General features: G+C 34.8%; 1 protein-coding gene across 1 annotated transcript in view; it reads right to left on the minus strand.

Moving 5' to 3' along the window:
• Nucleotides 1-9,014: 9,014 nt before the first annotated feature.
• LPCAT2 (lysophosphatidylcholine acyltransferase 2) overlaps nucleotides 9,015-20,761 on the minus strand; it is an 85,546-nt gene continuing 73,799 nt past the window's right edge. The window contains exons 13-14 of the mRNA XM_074211293.1: nucleotides 15,478-15,619; nucleotides 9,015-11,349 (exon numbers count right to left, since the gene is read on the minus strand). Coding sequence (XP_074067394.1) covers nucleotides 11,165-11,349; nucleotides 15,478-15,619 — 327 coding nt within the window. The 3' untranslated portion in view covers nucleotides 9,015-11,164. The remainder of the gene's footprint in view (nucleotides 11,350-15,477; nucleotides 15,620-20,761) is intronic.

Genomic DNA, 20,761 nt, shown 5'->3' on the forward strand with positions numbered 1-20,761 from the left:
ATTCTAAGGAACAGTCCATTTATTCTTATAATCTCAAGTGTTTTTAGTTTTTAGAGCTGTATTTTATCAAAAACTTTTTCAGCATCTATTGATATAATCATATAATTTATGATAGGTTTGTTGTTGATATAATTAATTATTCTAACAGTTTTCCTAATATTGAACCAACCTTGCATTCCTCGGGTGAATCCTACTTGGTCAAAATGTATTAGCCCAGTGATAACAGGTTGTAATTGTTTTGCTAAGATTTTTATTTAAGATTTTTGCATTTATATTCATTAGGGAGATAGGTCTATAAATGTCTTTCTCTGTTTTAACTCTTTCTGATTTAGGTATCAACACCATATTGGTTTCATAGAAAGAGATAGACAGAGTTCTATCTTCCCCTATTTTTCCAAAGAATTTATATAGAATTGGAACCAATTGTTCCTTAAATGTTTGGTAGAATTCACTTGTGAATCCATCAGGCCCTGGAGATTTTTTCCTTAGGAAATTCAGTGATGGTTTGTTGAATTTCTTTTTTTGAGATATGGTTGTTTAGGTATTTAATCTCCTCTTCATTTAACCTGGACAACTTATATTTTTGTTATTCATCCATTTCACTTAGATTGTCAGATTTATTGGCATAGAATTGGCCAAAATAATTCTGAATTATTACTTTAATTTCCTCCTCATTGGTGGTTGAGTTCACCTTTTTCATTTATGATACTAAAAATTTAGTTTTCTTCTCTTTTTTTAAATCAAATTGACCAGAGGTTTATCAATTTTATTGGTTTATTTTTGTAAAACCAATTCTTGGTTTCATTTAATTAATTCAATAGTCCATTTGCTTTTGATTTTATTAATTTCTCCTTTAATTTTTAGAATTTCTAATTTGGTATTTACTTGGGGATTTTTAATTTGTTCTTCCTCTAATTTTTTTAGTTGTATATTTAGTTCATTGATTTCCTCTTTCTCTAATTTATTCATGTAAGCATTTAAAGATATAATATATCCCCTGACAGCTGCTTTAAGTGAATCCCATAGGTTTTTGTATGTTGTTTCATTTTTGTCATCATCTAGGATAAAATATTTAATTCTTTCTATAATTTGTTGTTTGATTCACTCATTCTTTAAAATGAGGTTATTCAGTTTCCAGTTATTTCTGGGTCTATCTCTTTCTCTGGCCCAATATTGCATATGGTTTTTATTGCATTTTGATCTAAGAAAGATTTAGTCACTATTTCTGCTTTTCTGCAGTTACTATTAGGTTTTTATGCCCTAGTACATGGTCAATTTTCATATAATTGCCATGTACTGCAGATCAAAAGGTATATTCCTTTCTATTTCCATTGAATTTCATCCATAAATCTATCATATCTTATTTTTCTTACAATCTACTTACCTCCTTAACTTCTTTCTTGTTTATTTTATAATTCAATTTATCTAGATCTGAGAGTGGGAGGTTGAGGTCTCCCACTAGTAGAATTTTGTTATCTATGTCTTCCTGTAGTTCTTTAAGCTTTTCCTCTATGAATTTGGATACTATCCCATTGCATGCATATATATTCAGTCTTGAAATCATTTTATTGTCTATGGTACCTATTAGGAGGATATAGTTTCCTTCCTTACCTCTTTTAACACTATCTATCTTTGCAGTTGCTTTGTGTGAGATAAGGATTGCTACCCCTGTTTTTCTCACTTCAGCTAAAGCAAAATGTATTTTGCTCCAACCTTTTAAATTTATTCTCAAATGAGTTTCTTATAAGCAGCATATTGTAGCATTCTGGCTTTTAATCCACTCTGCTATTTGCTTATGTTTTAAGGGAGAGTTCATCCCATTCAAATTCACAGTTATAATTACTAACTCTTCATTGCCCTCCATGCTATCTTCCCTCTGTTTTTATTTTTCCTCTGTTTACCCCTATATCTGTATTCCCCAGTATTTTGTTTCTGAATACCACCTCCTTCAATGTGTGTGCCCTCCTATATCCACCCCTCCCCTTTATTTCCCCTTTCCCTTTTTCCCTTTTCCCTTCCCTTCCTTCTGTTAGTTCCCCCTTTTCTCCCCCTCCTTGTCCCTGTCTCCCCCTCCCCTTTTAACCTTTTAATACTTGAAAGGCAAGATGTTTTTTAAGTTAACTGAGTATGTGTGTAAGTTAACTTTAAGCCAAGTCTGATGACAGGAAGGTTCAGCTGTTTCTCATCTCCTCCCTTCTTCCCCTCTATTACTATAGGTCTTTTGTACCTCTTTATGTAAGGAGATTTACCCCATTCAATATGCTCCCTCCTCCCATCTCCTTCTTGTCCCCCTTTTTAAGGAGGAAATGTTTTTAAATCATTCTATCTGAGTCATAGAAAATTCTGAGTATCCATCACTTCTAGCTAAGTATATTCTATCTAATAGCTACAATTCTTGAGAGTTATTAGAGTATTTTTCCCAACAATGGGTTTTAGCCAGTTTCATCCCATGGAATAGCAGTCTCATGGATAAATCTTGAGTGTCCATCACTTCTGGCTAGGTATATTCTCTCTGTTAGAGTTACAATTCTCAAGAGTTATGAGAGTCTTTTTCCCATGTTGGTATATAGCCAGTTTCATCCTATTGTATAACATTTTATTTTCTTTACCCCTCCCCTTTTTTAATACCTTTTCATGTGTCTCTGATCATTTCATCTTCTGGCCAAGATGGCAGAGAGAAGAAAGGAACAGTTCTAAAATTTCCTGATCTTTCCCCATATATGATATGAAACAAACCTCTTAACAGAAATCCAATCAACAAAACACAGAAAGAAATGCCAGGAGAAAGAATATCTACCTCCTTTGTCTAAATTTTTCTATTTAGCTCTGGTCTTTTAATCAGGAATTTTTGGAATTCTTCCATTTTGCTAAACTGCCCATCTTTTCCCCTGAAAAAGAAGGCTCAGCTTTACGGGATAATGAATTCTTGGCTGCATTCCCAGCTCCCTTGCTCTTTGGAATATCTCCTTCCAGCCCTTAATGTTGATGCATCCAGGTCCTGCATAATCCTTACTGTGGCTCCTTGGTATTTAAATTGTTTTATTCTGGCTGCTTGCAAGATTTTCTCTTTTATCTGATAGTTCTGGAATTTGGCCACAACATTCCTTGGTGTTTTCATTTTAGGACCTCTTTTCGGAGGGGATCAATGTATTTTTCAATAACTATTTGGCCATGATATCAGGGCAATTTTCCATCACTAGATCCTGTAATGTTAAGTCCAGGATTTTTTTTCTCTTCAATGTTTTCAAAAAGACCAATAATTTTCAGGTTGCCCCTACTCGATTTATTCTCAAGGTCAGTGGTTTTGCTGATGAGGTGTTTTACATTTTCTTCTATTTTCTTCTATTTTTTTTTTTTTGGTTTTGTTTAACTGGCTCTTTCTGTCTCATGAAGTCATTAGTTTCTGCAGACTCCATTCATTTTTTCATAGAGCAGTTTCCTTCATTTACCTTTTGCAACTCCTTTTCCAATTGGTCAATTCTATTTTTGAAAGAACTTTCCATTTGACCAATTGAGGTTTTGAGAGAATTATTTTCTTTTTCCATTTGTCCAATTGAGCATCTGAGAGAATTATTCTCATTCTGTATTTGTCTAATTACAGATCTGAGAGAGTTATTCTCATTTTTCATTCGTCCAATTGAGGATCTGAGAGAATTATTCTCATTTTGAATTTGTCCAATTGCATTTTCCAGTGATTTGTTTTGTTGTTGCAAGGTATTAATCTTCTCTTGGGTTTTTGTTTCCCAAATTTTCCAGTTGATTTTTGACCTCCTTCCTTCTTTCTTCAAGAAAGTATTTCTGTGCTGGAGACCAGATCATATTCTCCACAGAGGTTCTAGGTCTCTCTGAGTTAGGGTCTTTTCCTACCAAGAATTTTTCTATGGATCCACCTTTCTGCTGACCTTCATTTTGCTAAAACCTTGATTTGGGGAGGGACTGGTTCACAGAGGTTTGGTGTTGGGATCCCCAGAGGCATTACTCACTGAGAGTAATATCTCCAGCTGGCCAGTAGGGGGTGCTGGTTGCTTTCTCTGGAGTGTCTGTGACCTCGATTGAGATCCTCTCTCTTAGCCTGCAGGGAGTGAGTGAAGCTGTTAAATACTTTTGTCTTCAATCAATGGTGGGCTTTACCCTGGGGTGAGGTCATCCCTCTCCCTATTGTCAGCTGAGTTGCTTCTTCTGCTCACACACCTGTGCCTGGAGGGAAGGTCTGCAACTATGTTTGTTCTGAGAAGAGACTTAAGCTGAAATGGAAGTATGGACTCAAAGTTCCTCAGACCAGAGGAGCCCAGAGAGGATGTCTGCAGCTCTCCTGCACCGGAACTCTCCCCCGCAGCCCTGTTTGGCAAGCTCCAGATGGTCAGAGCCAACACCAATGCTTTTGCTCCCAAGGTCGAACAGGTTTTCATCCCACCACTGATCAAGAAGGTCCAGTTCTTGGGCCCTCAGGCTCCCCAGTCTCCAACCCTGCCATTAATCAGGCTAATCTGTGGCTGATCAGCCCTCTGTGCCTGGACTCACCCATGACTGAGGAAGACAAATCTTGAGGTAGTTGTTCTTTCTCCTGGCTTTCTTTTCTGGGTTTTATTATCGGATTTCTGTTAAGAGGTTTGTTTTATATCATAGATGGGTAAAGATCAGGAGATTTTAGAACTGTGCCTGTCTATCTTTGCCAGAAGTCCCTCAACCTATCTTGCTAAGATATGAACACAGTCCTTTCCCATTTCAGTCACCCTCCTCTTAATGGTCTAGAAGTTATCGATGTCATTCCTAAATTGTGATTTCCAGAATAAACTCCAGATGTGGTCTGATAGAGGCCAAGTATACTTTCATCTCCTTTTTCCTGGAAGCCATACTTAATATAGCTGAAGATCACAGTGGCATTTTGTTTTCTGTGTCATACTGCCAACTCATTTTGAAGTTGCAGAACACCAAAATACCCAGTTTCCTTTTTAGATAAATTGCTTTTTAAACATGTATCTCCATCCCTTGTATTTTTGAAGTTTTTTCTTAATATAAGTATAAGATTTCATATTCATGCCTATTAAATTTCAGTTACATACCCTATTTTAGCTTGTCAAGATCTTACTTTATCCTGTCATCCAGTATGATAGCAATCTAATGCATAGCTTTAAGCCATCAACAAATTTGATAAGTATTTGTATTAATTCAAGTCCTTAATACAAATGTAGTCATCCAAAATTTATTTAAGAATGAAAAAGAGAACTACAAACAGAAGAAAAATGGAAAAGATCTGCCAAAATTGTTGCAGCAAACTTTCCTTCATCAATAATATTGGAATAACCACGTTTGTACTTTGGCATTGTATTGGATGAGGAGTTTGTAAAAGAAGGTGATATAACATTCTAAAGAGAACAAAAATCAGAAAAGCATAATTAGATCAAATATATAGAGAAAAATTCTGTGCTAAGGACCTAGAGGAACTGTACTTACAAAGTATTTAAAGAATGTGAAAATTCCAAATGAATGGCTATAAATTCAGGATTTAATGATTTTCCAATCCCACCCCTCAAAAGTGAATGACAACCTCATCCACAACTGACATTTTTTATTCTCTTCTCCTTTTCATACAATGCCTATTTAAGGAAAAACCACAAGGAAATTGATTAGAGTATCCTGGTTCTGCTTACTTCCCTTTGTGTATCATTTTATAGAACTTTCCAGATTTTTCTGATACCCTCTTGCTCATCATTTCTTATACCACATTAACATTCCATCACAATCATATTACACAACTTGTTAAGTCATTCATCAATTGATATGCATCCCCTTGATTTCTATATTTTTACCACCATGAAAAAGAACTGCTATAAATATTTTATACAAACAAATTCTCTTTCTTTTTATTTGATCTCTTTGAGATATGGACCAATGTTTTGACTGAGTCAAAGGAGTTTTATATCCTTTTGGGGATAGTTCCAAATTGTTCAGCAGAATTGTTGGAGCATTTCAAAACTCCAACAACAGTATATTAGTGTCCCTATTTTCTTTTACATGCCTTTCAGCATTTGTCATTTTCCCTTTTTTGTCATTTCAGTAAATCTAATAGGCAGGAGGTGTTATTTCAGATCATTACATTCATATATCATATGTTTATCCATTCATCCAGTAGGTGGACATTCCTTTAGTCTTCATTTTGTTTTGTGCTACCACAAAAAGAGCTAACATAAACATTTTTATATGTACTGGTCTCTTCCTTCTATAATCATGACTTACATTTATGTAAGGCACAGGCACATTGCAAATATTAGTTCATTTGATTCACCCAACAACCATATTAGTTAGGGACTGTTATTATCCCCATTTTACAAATAGATGAAACTAAAGCAAACAATTTAATTCTCTTGCCCAGAGTCATGCATACAGTTAATAAGGGTCTGAGACCTAATTTGAATTCAGGTCTTCCTGACTCTATGGACAGTGCTCTATCCACTGCACCACCCAATTGTTCTCTGATATCTTTGGAGGGGTACTGACTTAGCACTGGCATTGCTGATTCAAAGAAATAATCACATCATATGTATATTGCAGGAAAATTTGGCAAAAAATCTTTAAAATAATTTTCCAGAATACTATTAATTCATAACTCTACAGACAATATACTAGTTAATGTGTCTGTTAATATAAGCCTCTTAAACAGTTCCAATTTTTGACAAAGTTCTAGACACAACTGTGGCACAGTGGACAGAGTGTTGGACCTGGAGTCGTGAAAGACCTGAGTTCAAATCCAAATTTAGATATTTATAAGTTGATTAAATATAATCACTTTTGTTTTAAAGTTAGATCTTCTCAAAATAAAGCTATTCTAGTTTTATCTCACATTACTTCCTATTTCCTGTAGTCTACAGATCAGACATTTTTTTCTATTCCTTACACAAAACATTCAATCTTTTATTTCTGTCTATGACTTTGCACAAGCTGTCTTTCATGGTTGAAATGTACTCTCTCTGTACTTCTGCCACTTAGTATCCTTATCAAAGTTCAATTCAATGACTACCTCCTACAAAAAGTTCTTCCTAATTAATCTTGTTACACAGAAATTATCTTGTATGTATTTTGAATGGAGTAACTTTCTGATCAACACCCTCTTCACTTCCACTTTAGTCCAGGAAATTCAAGATCTAATCACATGAAGTGATGATATATTAACATATTAGCATAACTTTAAAAATGTACCTACAAATTTTATCCCTTTATAAAGTAAGCAAGAATTTCCTTGACTGAATTTGAAGTGGCAAAAGTAATTGGCTGATGTTTGTTCTCCATTCTTGAAGAAGACCATGACATCAGGGAGGTGATGCCTTGACAAGAAAGTGAATTGGATTTGAGTGAGGGGGTGCTATGCTAAGTCACCAACCCCACTTTCTCCTCCAGTGCCATCTGGATCCAGTGGCCAGATATGAATCAGGACAACTGGAGATGACCCTGGATGTGAGGCAATCAGGGTTAAGTGACCTGCCCAGGGTCACACAGCTAATAAGTGTCAAGTGTTGAGGCTGGATCTAAACTCCTATCCTCCTGACTCCAAGGTCAGTACTCTATCCACTGTGACACCAAACTGCCCCAAAGTAATTGATTAGGTGATAGTTGACCATACACCTGCTTAGCCCCTTAAAAGACTGAGGTTTGATATCTATAGGTGATGAGTTTAGTCCTGGAACAACTTCATCAATTGTGACTTGCTGAACCTCTGACAGAAGTCATTAACTAGGAGAACATTTTGCATATTAACAGCAATATTGTGAGATGATCAACTAAGATGGATGCAGCTCCAGCAGTCTAGTGATCAAGGACAACTCTTTATGATGGCAAAATGCCATCAATATCTAGGGGAAAATTATTGAATCTGAATGCAAACCAAAGCATATGATGTTTTAATTTTAAATTTTTTTTTATGTTTTTTTCTCTTTCTCATTGTTTTTTTCCCTTTTAGTTCTAATTCTTCTTTCACAACTTGTATAGACTATATCAGATTGCTGTCATGGGGTGAGGAGAGGGTAGAGTGGGAGAAAATTGTGGAACTCAATGAAAAGATGAATGTTGAAAACTATCCCTTTGCATGTAATTAGAAAAAAATAAAACGTGTGCTCATTCTTTCCACAAATGTGTATATTTGAGGAATAGGGTATCTGAGGTTATACAAGAGGAAATTTTATAGATACTATGCCATTTTAGTAAATAACTGAGTGGATTGTGTCTGCAAGATAATAGTTAATAGGAAATTCATGACCTCTTTAGTTTTAGTAATATAGTCACAGACTATATGGTAGGACTAGAAAAAGCATTTGACTTCCAGGGATTCAATCTGTAACTACAAATGCAAGTTGGGAGAGTAATACAGAGAGAGGACATGCTTTATGAATATATTTTATATACATGTAAATATTATTTCCTTCAGTTGAATAAAAGCTCCTTGAAGGCAGGAACTTTTTCATATTGACCTTTGTACTTCTCGTGCCTAGTACCATATCTGGTTCATAGGACATATTGAATAAATGCTTGATGATTGGTTGATAGTCTTTGAAGAACTCAAATATCAGTAGGACTCCACTCAGATCATTTCCCTAGTATTCTTTCAATTTATTCCCTAGTTTTTCTGTATGTATTATTTTTATTAGCAATTGCTCAAAATATCTCTAAAATGCTTTAATAGCAGTTGCCCATTTTATATACATAATAAAACAGCCTCATTCTGTATATTAGCATTGAATGCAGTGGTGAGTTTATAACAATCGAGACTGGATTTTTATGGTTAATATGCCTTAGGATTTCAATATTTTCTAATCCAAGGGAATCCTATTTCATCTCCAGCTATTTATTGAAACTATAGGGCAACTGATTGGTTTTTAATGAAATTTAATTCCTTACTTTGAATCTTAAGGCAAGAAAAAAGACTTTCAAACAAATCTTTGTTAAATTAACTGTTATCTTGCATAACACCAAACCTTTTTAAAGTAGAAATACTGATCATGATTTATGGTTGTTATTCATAATAATACTATTTAAAATCATCTTCTTTAGGATTAATATCTATTGCTAGCTTGGTTGAAATCTGAGTTTCTGATTAGAATAAAATGATTTCTGACATTTCATAAGCCTGAAATGCAAACAAAAATTATTAAAGAGCCACACATATGTAACTGTTATTCAGCCCACCATGCTGAAGAGGTAGAGCAAATTTTGAGACAAAATGGAGAAAATAGAATGAAATATTATATAGTATTCTTCTTTATTCAATAACATAATAAAATAGAAACACTGGAAAATTACAGACAAATTACTAGTGAAATTAAATAGCATAATATTATCTCAAAACAGGAAAACAAAGTAATCAATTGCATTCTCCCCAAAGGAAGCCCTTAATTTGCAATGTTATTTATTAGGCATCTTTGTCTTTCATGATTAATAAGACTAATATCTAGTTTCTCTGTGATAAACAACAAACAATTATTGGATCTGAGTATCAGATATTTTTCAACTTCTTGTGACAGATACTATATAACAATGATGTGCTAGTCTAATTATTCAAAAGATTACTTCAGTTCACTTATTGTTTAATGTCTAAATAGCTTTGAGGGGTCAAAATCAAACAATTGTGTATTCTTAAGGGTAAGAGTTGATATTCAATTAGCTAAATACACATTTAATTATCTGGGAAATGAGGACATTTATTGATCAAAGTGTTCAATTAGTTTAAAATCATGATTACTTGCTAAAAATAAATTTTGGAATCTCCTGTGAACATTTCTATTTTCACTGAAGGGGGACTTTACTTTTAAAAGAACATTAAAGAACCAGACAGACTGTGTAATTCATTGCAGATATTCCATAAAAAGTCAGAAACAACCTGTTTCTGTGTTTTAGCTATCCTTTTGTTCTTTGTCTCAAACTATTTAGAGCACAACAAAATGTGTTTTAAATGTCAAAAAATCAGACTGTATCTGATACAACTAAATGAAATTACTAACTAATCCAAACTGCTGTATTGGACAGGTTTTTAAAGTCACTTGATTTTGGTTATGCTCTGAAGAATAATGCACTTTACATGTAGACATTCCAGAAAAACTGAAATTTATCCATTTCTCTTTTAGAAAATAAGAGCATTTTGGGAGGGCTAGGTGGTACAGTGGATAGAGCACTGTCCCTGGAGTCAGGAGTACCTGAGTTCAAATTCAGCCTCAGACACTTAATAATTACCTAGCTGTGTAGCCTTGGGCAAGCCACTTAACCCCATTTGCTTTGCAAAAAAAACCTTAAAAAAAAGAAAATAAGAACATTTTAATGGGGGAAACTCCATTTTGAGAATTTGACATTCTAAAATATAGTTAATATATGTTTACATACATACACAGTAAAAATATCATTTGTCTATTGGGCAAATAATACCTTCTGTTGAATAAAATTCAACTCTAACACAGTTAATTGTTTTCATTAAGCAATCAGCATCACCTTAATAAGGCATTCATAATCTTTCATTGGCCATAGAGAGTACTGTAATATCAACATTCTCTAAGTTTTCATAGGAATATCAATTTTGAGATCATTATAAAAACCTATAAATCAGATGCAAACTAAGAAGAATTTGAGTTTCTTAAAATGTCTTATCTAAGAAATGGAATTATTTATCTTCACTGTAAACTTTATAATCCAAGAGTTGTTTTTGTTCCTTGTAAAATCAATAAAGAATTTGATAAAACAACTTTAGAATTCTGCTTCACATATCATACTCATAACCTACTTTAGGGGCATTATCATTTCTAGAGAAAAAACAATTCATGAACAGAATTATTTTCCATTTTTTACAGGATATTCAGAAAAATCCAGATCTTTTAAAAGAACAGACTACTATTCTTACTTAGGAGAGTCATCTTGATACAAAAAGTAAAATTTATTATAAACTAGATTTTTATCTTCAACAAATCAACCATATTGTTAAATGGTATGAAGCACGTCAAAAGAAAATGGTAAGAGTTAGACAATTTAGATATTTAGGTAACTTTTTAAAAATAGAGCCATAAAAACAACTTTAGAGAAGCAAAAGGTTTTCAATTTTATATGTAATCTCTATTCAACAGATATTTTAATTACCATTAATAAATGTCTTTAAAATATAAAATGAAAATTACTGATGTCCATTTTTGGATCAGTCATCTTTTTTGTCTGAAGTGCCATCTTCAATAGGTTCTGGACAGACTTTGTTGTGGGCAACTGATGGAGCCATGTCATCTTCTTTGGGCAAGGAAAATACATGGCATGTCTGGAGGTCTAGGTATGTAGTAAAAATCTTGGCATATTCTGGATGTTTCAGGGCAAAACTCCTAAATTCCACTGAAAGAGAAGAAAATAAAAAATAAAAAACAAAATAAAATCTAGATTGTGTTGAAACCCTCTTGAATAGATCCTGTTTTGCCTGACATAAAATAATAGAATACAACAAATTTCTATTCCCCCTACTTTATAGGGGTGAATTAGAGAAGACTTTCTGAAATCTCAACAATGGCCAATAAATTTTGTCACTTAATTCTGTGTGCCTTATGCAGTCTGAAAAATCTCAATAAGGTGCTAAATCCAGTCAGAAAAATAACACCTAACAGGCTCAGAATACATGATGATGACATCACAAGACCTTCTGATAATAAATAATTGGTCTTTTATTTCAAATATTTCAGGTTTGAAGAATTTGGGGTTAGCAGAAAATCTGAGCCTCAACACGTCATACCAAAAGAGAGGACCAAATTCTTGAATCTGTCCTATATGATTTCGTTTCTCTCTACTTTTCAGTTATGGCTAAAACTTTTAATAGCCATATAGAGCAAAGGGAAGCTTGCCTTTTAATTATTTTCCTAATTATACCTTTCAAAAGAAAGAGTCTTTGGCTGTTACTTCCTCAATCGCTTTCCAAAAGTTAAAATTATATTGATGGATCTTTATAATGAATTAGTAAGGTTAAACTCACTATTTGACAATAATAATCACTTTATACTGTCAAAAGTTGCAAAGCTGTTGTTAACTGTCTTACTAAATCCCTTTTGTGATAAGATAAACTTACTAATTTACTTTAAGGGCTAGTAAGGGGGGAGGCTAGGTGGCGCAGTGTATAGAGCACCATCCCTGGAGTCAGGAGTACCTGAGTTCAAAGAGGGCCTTAGACACTTAATAATTCCCTAGCTGTGTGGCCTTGGACAAGCCACTTAACCCCATTGCCTTGCAAAAAAAAAAGGACTAGTAAGGGAATCAAGGTTCAAGATAGAACACTAATTTTCCAAAGATTAGAAAGGAAGTCATTGTGAAAGCTGACTATGGTTGAATTCAAGCATCTTAAGTCTGATGCCTGAGCTCTATAATGTGAAATGACCAACATCTCAGCCTCTGGTATGATGGGTGAAATCAAGGTGTTAAAGATTTCTGATAGAAATTTTTCATGAAATTAAATCAAATGTGCTGCGATTTGATTTAAGAACAGTATTAAAGCAAAAATTAAAGGTGATGACAGGGGAATCATTTAAGTTCTCAATATTATAACACTTTTAGAGGCACATATCTCTAAGACTTTTTCCTGCCTAGAAAATACCAACCTGTATTGTTAAAGGAGTTTCTTACCAGAAGTTTGAGTTACATCACTGAAATCACAGTACCAGACTTTATTTATATATTCCAATGCCAAAAGTATTTTCAAAATGTTTTCTTAAATATCTTCTCCCCCCCCCCACACACACACTACATTTATACATGAATAAGATTGAGGCAAAAACTCATCTAATACCACTGAGAAGAGAAGGGGTGGGGAAGGATAGAAAAAGGAATCTCCTTCACTAAATAAATATTTTCACTTTTTAAAAGAAGCATTTTTTTAATTGACTAAGAAAATTATGGCTTGGTACCACCTCACACCTCTCAGATTGGTTAATATAACCAGAAAGGGACACTAATTCATTGGTGGTGGAGCTGTGAATTGATCCAACCTTTCTGGAGAGAATTTGGAATTATGCACAAAGGGTAATAAAAATATGCATACCCTTTGATCCAGAAATAGCACTGCTGGGTCAATACCCTGAAGAGATCATGAAAAAGGGTAAAAACATCACTTGAACAAAAATATTCATAGCATCACTGTTTGTGGTAGCAAAGAATTGGAAATTGAGGGGCTGTCCATCAATTGGAGAATGGCTGGACAAATTATGGTATATGTATGTTAGGGAACACTATTATTCTATTAGAAACCAGGAGGGATGGGATTTCAGAGAAGCTTGGAAAGACTTGCATGAACCGATGCTGAGCGAGGTGAACAGAACCAGAAGAACATTGTGCACCCTAACAGCAACATGGGGTGATGATCAAACTTGATGGACTTGCTCATGCCATCAGTGCAATAATCAGGGACAATTTTAGGGTATCTGTGATGGAGAATACCATCTGTATCCAGAGAAAGAACTGTGGAGTTTAAAGCAAAGACCAACTATTGTTACCTTTAATTTCTAAAAAAATGTCTAATATATTACATAATTTTGCTATATCTAATATTTTCTTTCTTCCTCAAGGATATGTTTTTTCTCTCAACACATTCAATTTTGATCAATGCATATCATGGAAACAATGTAAAAATTATCAGATTGTCTTCTTTTGGCTTTTGGGGGGAGGGGGAGGGTCGGGGAAAATTGTAAAATTCAAAACCCTACAAAAATTTGTAGAGACCACTATTGTATATAATTAGAAAACAAATAAAATATTTATATAATTAAAAAAGAAAATTATGGTTTTTGGTCTACAACATTTCTAAAGCATTTACTAACATCAGACTGAAAAGGAGTTGATATCTCTGTTTCTTCAGTAAAATTCTTCTAATTCTTATTTTGAAGATAGAAAATTCAGGGAAATAGCTTGTTTTACCCAGAGAAGAAAAAATGAATAGACTAGAATTAATATTCTTAATCCTTCCCTCAGGATACATGTATTCATTTTTATCATTTCCACATTATTTTTAAATGAGTTTAGTAAATAAAAATGGAGCAGCTAGCTGGCACTGTGAATAAAGTGTGGGGCCCAGGAGTCAGGAAAATTCATCTTCTAGAGTTTAAATCTGATCTCATACACTTACTAGCTGTGTTACCCTCAACAAGTCACTTTCCCTCAGTTTCCCTATTTGTAAAATGAACTGGAGAAGGAAATGGCAAATCTGTATATTTGCCAAGAAAACCTCAAATGTGATCATGAGGAATTAGATACAACTGAAATAAATGAACAATAACAGCAATTAGTAAAGAAAGCTCCAGGTAGCTAACTATTCAATATGGAATAGTGAAACACAATTGGACATACAATAGCTAAATTATTAATGTTTTTCTTGAAAACTGTAATAGACTTCAAATTAAGTCTGTCTGCCTTAGTTTGTCCCTTCTCTAATCCATCCACCAAATAGCTACCAAACCGTTATTGCTAAAGCATCCCCTAACTCAATAAGATTCAGTGGTTCCCTGTTGTCTTTAGGAAAAATACAAACTCCTTTGATTGATTTCTAAAGTTCTTGACAATTTGGCTCTAATTTAGCTTTACAGGATGATTATATATTACTTCCCATCAAGCAATCTAGCATTTAAACAGGGTTACTTGTTGTTTCCTGTTCATAGAGAAATCTGTCTCTATGCCTTTGCACAGGCTGAGTCTACATACCTAGAATGTTCTCCCTCTCCTTGTTTGCCATTTGGAACAAACATTTGACTCTAGTCAAGGCTTAACTCATGCATCATCAACCGAATTACTTTATAATGATTTTGCATTTAATTTTGTGTATATGTTATTTCTCTCTACTAGAATCTGTGCTCTTTGAGAATAGGAATTGATATTTCTTTGTCCTCAGTGACTAGCATAATGAATACCTATTAAGTATCTGTTTGACTGAACTGAATTAATACATTGGGATTCATGACTATCTGTAGATATAGTTAGATGCTAGTCAAATAGAGATAGACAGATGATAAATAGAGACAGATCTGTAGATATAAATATATAAACAAATATAGATATAGATAGATTATAGCTCTATGTATATCTAAAGAGTGATAGACATCTTAGTTTGTAGATTTCTATATGTCTTATATCTGGTATCTAAATCTATATCTATCTATAATCTATCTCTGTTATTGTGAACCTGTGTCTGACTATAGGGAGAGAAGTCAAATACTGATGGTCTGAACTATCTTGTTCCCTTCCAGCTGCTCCACTTGAGTTATACCACACCATGGACAACATGCTTAAGCCTTAACTATAGCCATAGCAGATGAAATCAAAATCCCTCCTTCTAGTTCAAGACTTGAGATGACCCATGGTGGGGCAGAGGATCTGATACAGTTCCTAAAGGTAACATGTATGGAGAGATAATATGGAATATTTTAAGGGACAATCTGTTAGAAGTATTATTGAAATAGCAAATTCTAATATCAGGTTATGTAGTAAACTCACTGTAGGAAACATGTGTTGAATCCCCTTTGGATATTTCCCGGAAAAGGCCGGAAACATTCAGGTCAGGTATTCCAAGAGAAGCCTGTAAAATGGTGGCAAATTCTTCCTCTGTTATGTAACCATCCTCATCAACATCAAAGAGCTGAAAGAGAAAGACTAAAGGATTAACTCTCTGAAAGGGATATTAGTATAGAGTAATCTTTGAAAATGCATAATGATATTTCCTGATATTCAAAATCCTTCTATAGTTTTTATTTAGTTTTGGTAGTTTCCAAGTAAATTTTAAAAAATTTATTTTCAAAAATGAAGTCAACTAGCATTAAATAAATTTAACTGAAGAAAAGTGCAATTGGCAAAATCTCTAATTACAGTCATATTTGTCATATATATATATATATATATATATATATATATATATAGTTTGTACAGAAAAATAATTAGAAAATGTGACTATGTGACTAAGTTAATAGTCCCAAGTAGAAGAGAAAGTGTAACTTTGGTTAAATGACTTAGTCTCATAGGATCATCAGATTCTAGTGGACAAAAACCACAAAGCTATAAAGCAGTGATGATTTTTTATATTGAAAATGTTATTTTCCATGGAGTGCTTTCCTTTGTTATCAGCCATTCTTTCCTACAACTTAGTCACAGTCAATAAATATTAATTAAGCACCTACTATGTGCCAGACACTGTTTTAAACTCTGAAGACACAAAGAAAGGCAAAGGACAATTCCTACTCTCAATCATTTCACTGGTCCTAGATTGAGATAGTTTAACTTTTTCTGTCTGATTAAGTGGAACCAATAGTCCTTAGTATGTGTTCTTCTGCTCTTTCTCTCTCTATTATGTCTGACAAAATGACCACTTAATAAATGACTATCAATTGATTGATTCTTTATATCATAGATTTAGAGCTAGAAGAGGCCATTTAGCCTAACTCTTGTTACAAATGAGGTAACAGAGGGAAGTTTGGTGATTTGTCTAGGGCCATTGATATACTTCCTGTGATCTTAATAATAGTTCTTCATATATCATGCCCTTCACCCAAACATCAAAATTCCTGATTGTGACACTCAGCTTCATGACTTCTTGCTTCTCTGCCATTTCCAAATTTCAGGCAGATTTTTCTCTCTGGGTACCCTCAATGTACATTTTCCAGGTTCTCAAACACCTTTCAAATATCTGCACTAGGGATACACTGGAGAATCAATTTTAAGCTCCTTGAGTGTAAGGCCCAAGTTTTAATTCATCTCAGAGTCTCTGACATGCTGAACTCAATTCATTGAACCCAAAACCACAGAATCATAGCACAAAGAATCATAGAATAGCAGAAAGTGTTTAGAGATGGGATGACTTAATTGTCTTATTTTACCAGAGTTGGATTTAGGTTGAAAGAGTTTAACTCTCAAAGTCATAAAGGAAACCAATAACAGAACTAGGATTCAAATTCAGTTGTTCTGACTCATGCTTGTGCCCTTCCCTGTTGCAACAAATTGTTTAAGAATGCATACAGTAAAGTGGTCAATTGGTTAAAAATAAAAATTGGTCTTTATCCATGTTATTTCTTTACGTTGGGCTGTAATGTTAGTTCTCCTAAATATGTGTCTTTTCTTTTAGTGGGGGTTGGGAAGAAGGCAATTTGTTTTTCCAAGTAGGGTTTTACAGCAATATACATACATACATACATACATACACACACATATATATGAGCAATTCAGAAATCATAACATCTCAGAATGTCAAAATAGGAAAAGCCCTTAGAACACAGAAATTTAGAATGATAGGGGCCTTCAGAGATCATCTGATTTAACTCATTCTCCAAGAACAAATAATAGAAGCCTGGAAAAATGAAGAAACTATTCAATACCAAAAATGAATTCAAAATGAAAACATTTCTTTAAATGTTTGACAGAGGGAATAATGAATTGTTAGGCTCTAGAAATAAGGGTAGATGAGAGGTCACAAGGCCACTGAAAGAATTTTTTAGAATAATGAATAAGTATTTCTGATTTGGAATATCAGCCTTTAATCTTGTCTTATTTGTACTAATGGGATATATTCCCTAATGTTTATGAGGTTTTTCTGTACTTTTTACTTCAGGGACTATGGAAAATATGAGAAGGAATGGGAGAGAATGAAGGAACTTTGGAGTTGTCATTCATTTTTTTTGTTAGGTTTTTTTTTTTGCAAGGCAAATGGTATTAAGTAGATTGCACAAGGCCATACAGCTAGATAATTATTAAGTGTCTGAGACTGGATTTGAACCCAGGTACTCCTGACTCCAGGGCCAGTGCTTTATCCACTACACCACCTAGCCACCCCATCATTCATTTTTAAAAATAAAAAATATCCCATTTATACTAGGAATAAGACAAATATGATGGCAAAATCTTAATACTATCTTTTGAGTACACCATTCCAGTATTCCTGTCAGATCAATTACTGAAATTCTTTGTTCAAAGACTCTTAGGACTATGTATATTTTGAGCCTAATGGAATTTCAGAAGTCATGGAGAGCCATTCTTTTACTTTAGTGAGAAGGAAAACAGTTTTTGGAAGATTAAGGGGCTTGCCCAAGCATTATTTGAATAGTCAATAAGTGACAGAGCTTGTTCTTGAACTTAGGTTCTCTGATGCCAATTTTGCTTCTCCTTTTTTACAGCATCATGCTGTGCTCCCATTTAAAAAACTTTGTTAAGTAATATCACTCTAGTTAGTTGTCATTGCTCTCATCAAAACAAAGTAACTGATATTTTGTGGGGTAGAGCCAAGATGGAGGCCAGAGAATAGCCTTTCCTATTGCAAAAACCTTAAAATTATGACTCTAACAAAATTTTCAAGAGAAGGAACCCACAGAAAGATCCAGTGAGGCAATTCTCCAGTCCAAGGTAAATTGGAAGAATGTGGGAAGGTTCTGTTCCACAGGGTTGGAGGGAGCAGCAGTGCTGGAGCAAAGGAGTTCCAGCCCTCCAGGAACAACCTACAGGACACCTGGGTCCCTGTGAGTGCTAGCTCCTGGCAGCAGAAGCAGTTTCTTGACTAGGCAACACAGGGAGCACCAAGCACAACTTGGAAGATCAGTGGGGGGAACCTCTGACAGAGTGAGCATGAAGCCCAGGCCAGCATGACCCTCCTCAGCATGGCCATGGCCCTCGGAGAAGCCCAGATCCCAGGAAACAGAAGCAAGCCCACAGAGCCACCCAGCAGGGAGCTGACCAGCAGCTGTTTCCAGAGCACTCAGGCAACGAAAGGTAAGGGATTGGGGAGAGACTGTCAAGGTCTCTCCTCTGTTCCTGGGAGGAGGCTTTGTCCATATTCAAACCCTAGTCACAGTCTAGGCCCCCATACATCCATAGAGCAGGGACCCTCCTCACAGACCCAGGGAAGAAGGGTCATCCACAGACCAAAATACAGGCAGGAAAACAGTCAAAGTTTCTCATAAGACCTTGAAGGAACTGAGATCCTTGGGGGATGTCCCAATAATGTTCAAAAGTTCAGGAAGCACCCCAAAACTAGGGCCAATCTGGGGAAATGAGTAAATAGTAAAGAAGAAACCTGACCATAGACAATTACTTTGTACTCATGGAAGATCAAAATTCACACTCAGAAGATGAAAAAGTCCAAGCTTCTGCATCTAAAGACTCCAAGAAATATAGAAGTTAGTCTTTGGCTATGACAGAATTCATAAAGACTTTGAAAATCAAGAGAGAAAGAGGAAAAATTGGGAAGAGAAATGAGGGAGATGCAGGAAAAACATGAAAATGAAGTCAGCAGTTAAGTCAAGGAGATCAAAAAAATCTTGAAAAAAAACAAAATGTTAAAAGCCAGTTTGGGTCAAATGGAAAAAAAAATCCAAAAAGTTAATAAGGATAAGAAATGAGATCAGAAAGCTCTCTGAGGAAAACAAATCCTTCAAATGTAGAATGAAGCTAAAGGAAGCTGATGACTTTGTGAGGAATCAAGACACAATAATTCAATATGAAAAGAATGAAAAACTGGAGGAAAATGTGAAATATCTCATTGTAAATAAACAACTGATCTGGGAAAAACAGATCCATGAGAGACAACTTAAAAATTATTGGGCTACCTGACAGTTATGATGAGGAAAAGAGTCTCAATTTCATTTTTTTAAAAAAATTCTACAGGAAAATTGCCCTGCTATCTTAGAATCAGAGGGTAAAATAGAAATTGTGAGAATCCCCCGATCTCCTCCTGAAATACACCCAAAAAAATAACCCCCGGGAATACTATAGTCAAGTTCAAGAATTCCCAAGTCAAAGAGAAAATATTACAAGTAGCCAGGATGAAACAATTCAAATATTGTGGAGCTACATTCAAGATTACACAGAACTTAGCAGAAACCCACATTAAGGGCTCATAGGACTTGGAATATGATATTCTAGAAAGTAAAAAAGCTTGGAACACAACTGAGAATTAATTACCCAGCAAAAGTGAACATCCTCTTCCAGGGGAAAGCATGGACTTTCAGTGAAACAGGGGAATTTGAAATGTTCTTGTTGAAATGACAAGAGCTGAACAGAAAGTTTGATCTTCAAGTACAGGACTCAGGTGAAGCATAGAGAGTGTGGACAAGAAGGATAAATTATGAGGGGATTTGATGATGATGAACTGTGTGTTTTCCTGCATGGGAAGATGATACTGATAATACTCATATGAATTTTCTCATTTATCAAAGCAGTTAGACAAGGCACAAGAGAGAGCTGAATTTGAAAGTACAATATATTGTAAAAAAGGAGTCAGTGGGTGAAAGGGAAATGTACTGGGAGAAAGAGAAAGGAGAGATAGAATACGCCAAAATATTTCATATAAAAGAGTCAAGAAATAGCTTTTACAATGATATGGAAGAGCGGAAGGTTAGGGATAATGAGGGATCCTTCATTCTCATCAGAAATGGCTCAGAGAGGAAACAACATATATACTCAATAGGTTATAGAAATCTAGAGGAAAAAGGAGAGAAAGGGGCAGGAGGAGGAGAGAGGGAATGTAAGTGATAGAAGAAAGGGTAGATCATGGGAAAGGATAGTCAGATATAACACATTTTCTTTTTGATTTTTTGTAAGGTGTTGGGATTAGACCAAAGGGCTGGGTGGTTGCTGGGTCTCTAGGGTGGGATGTGCGCTTGGGGCCTCCTGGCCTTCCAGAGCACTCAGGCCACGAAAGGTAAGGGGTTGGGGAGAGACTGTCAAGGTCTCTCCTCTGTTCCTGGGAGGAGGCTTTGTCCATATTCCACTGCATCATTCAGCTGCCCCACAGTACATTTTT

The sequence above is a fragment of the Macrotis lagotis genome, chromosome 1 (assembly GCF_037893015.1).
Source record: "Macrotis lagotis isolate mMagLag1 chromosome 1, bilby.v1.9.chrom.fasta, whole genome shotgun sequence".
Lineage (NCBI taxonomy): Eukaryota > Metazoa > Chordata > Mammalia > Peramelemorphia > Peramelidae > Macrotis > Macrotis lagotis.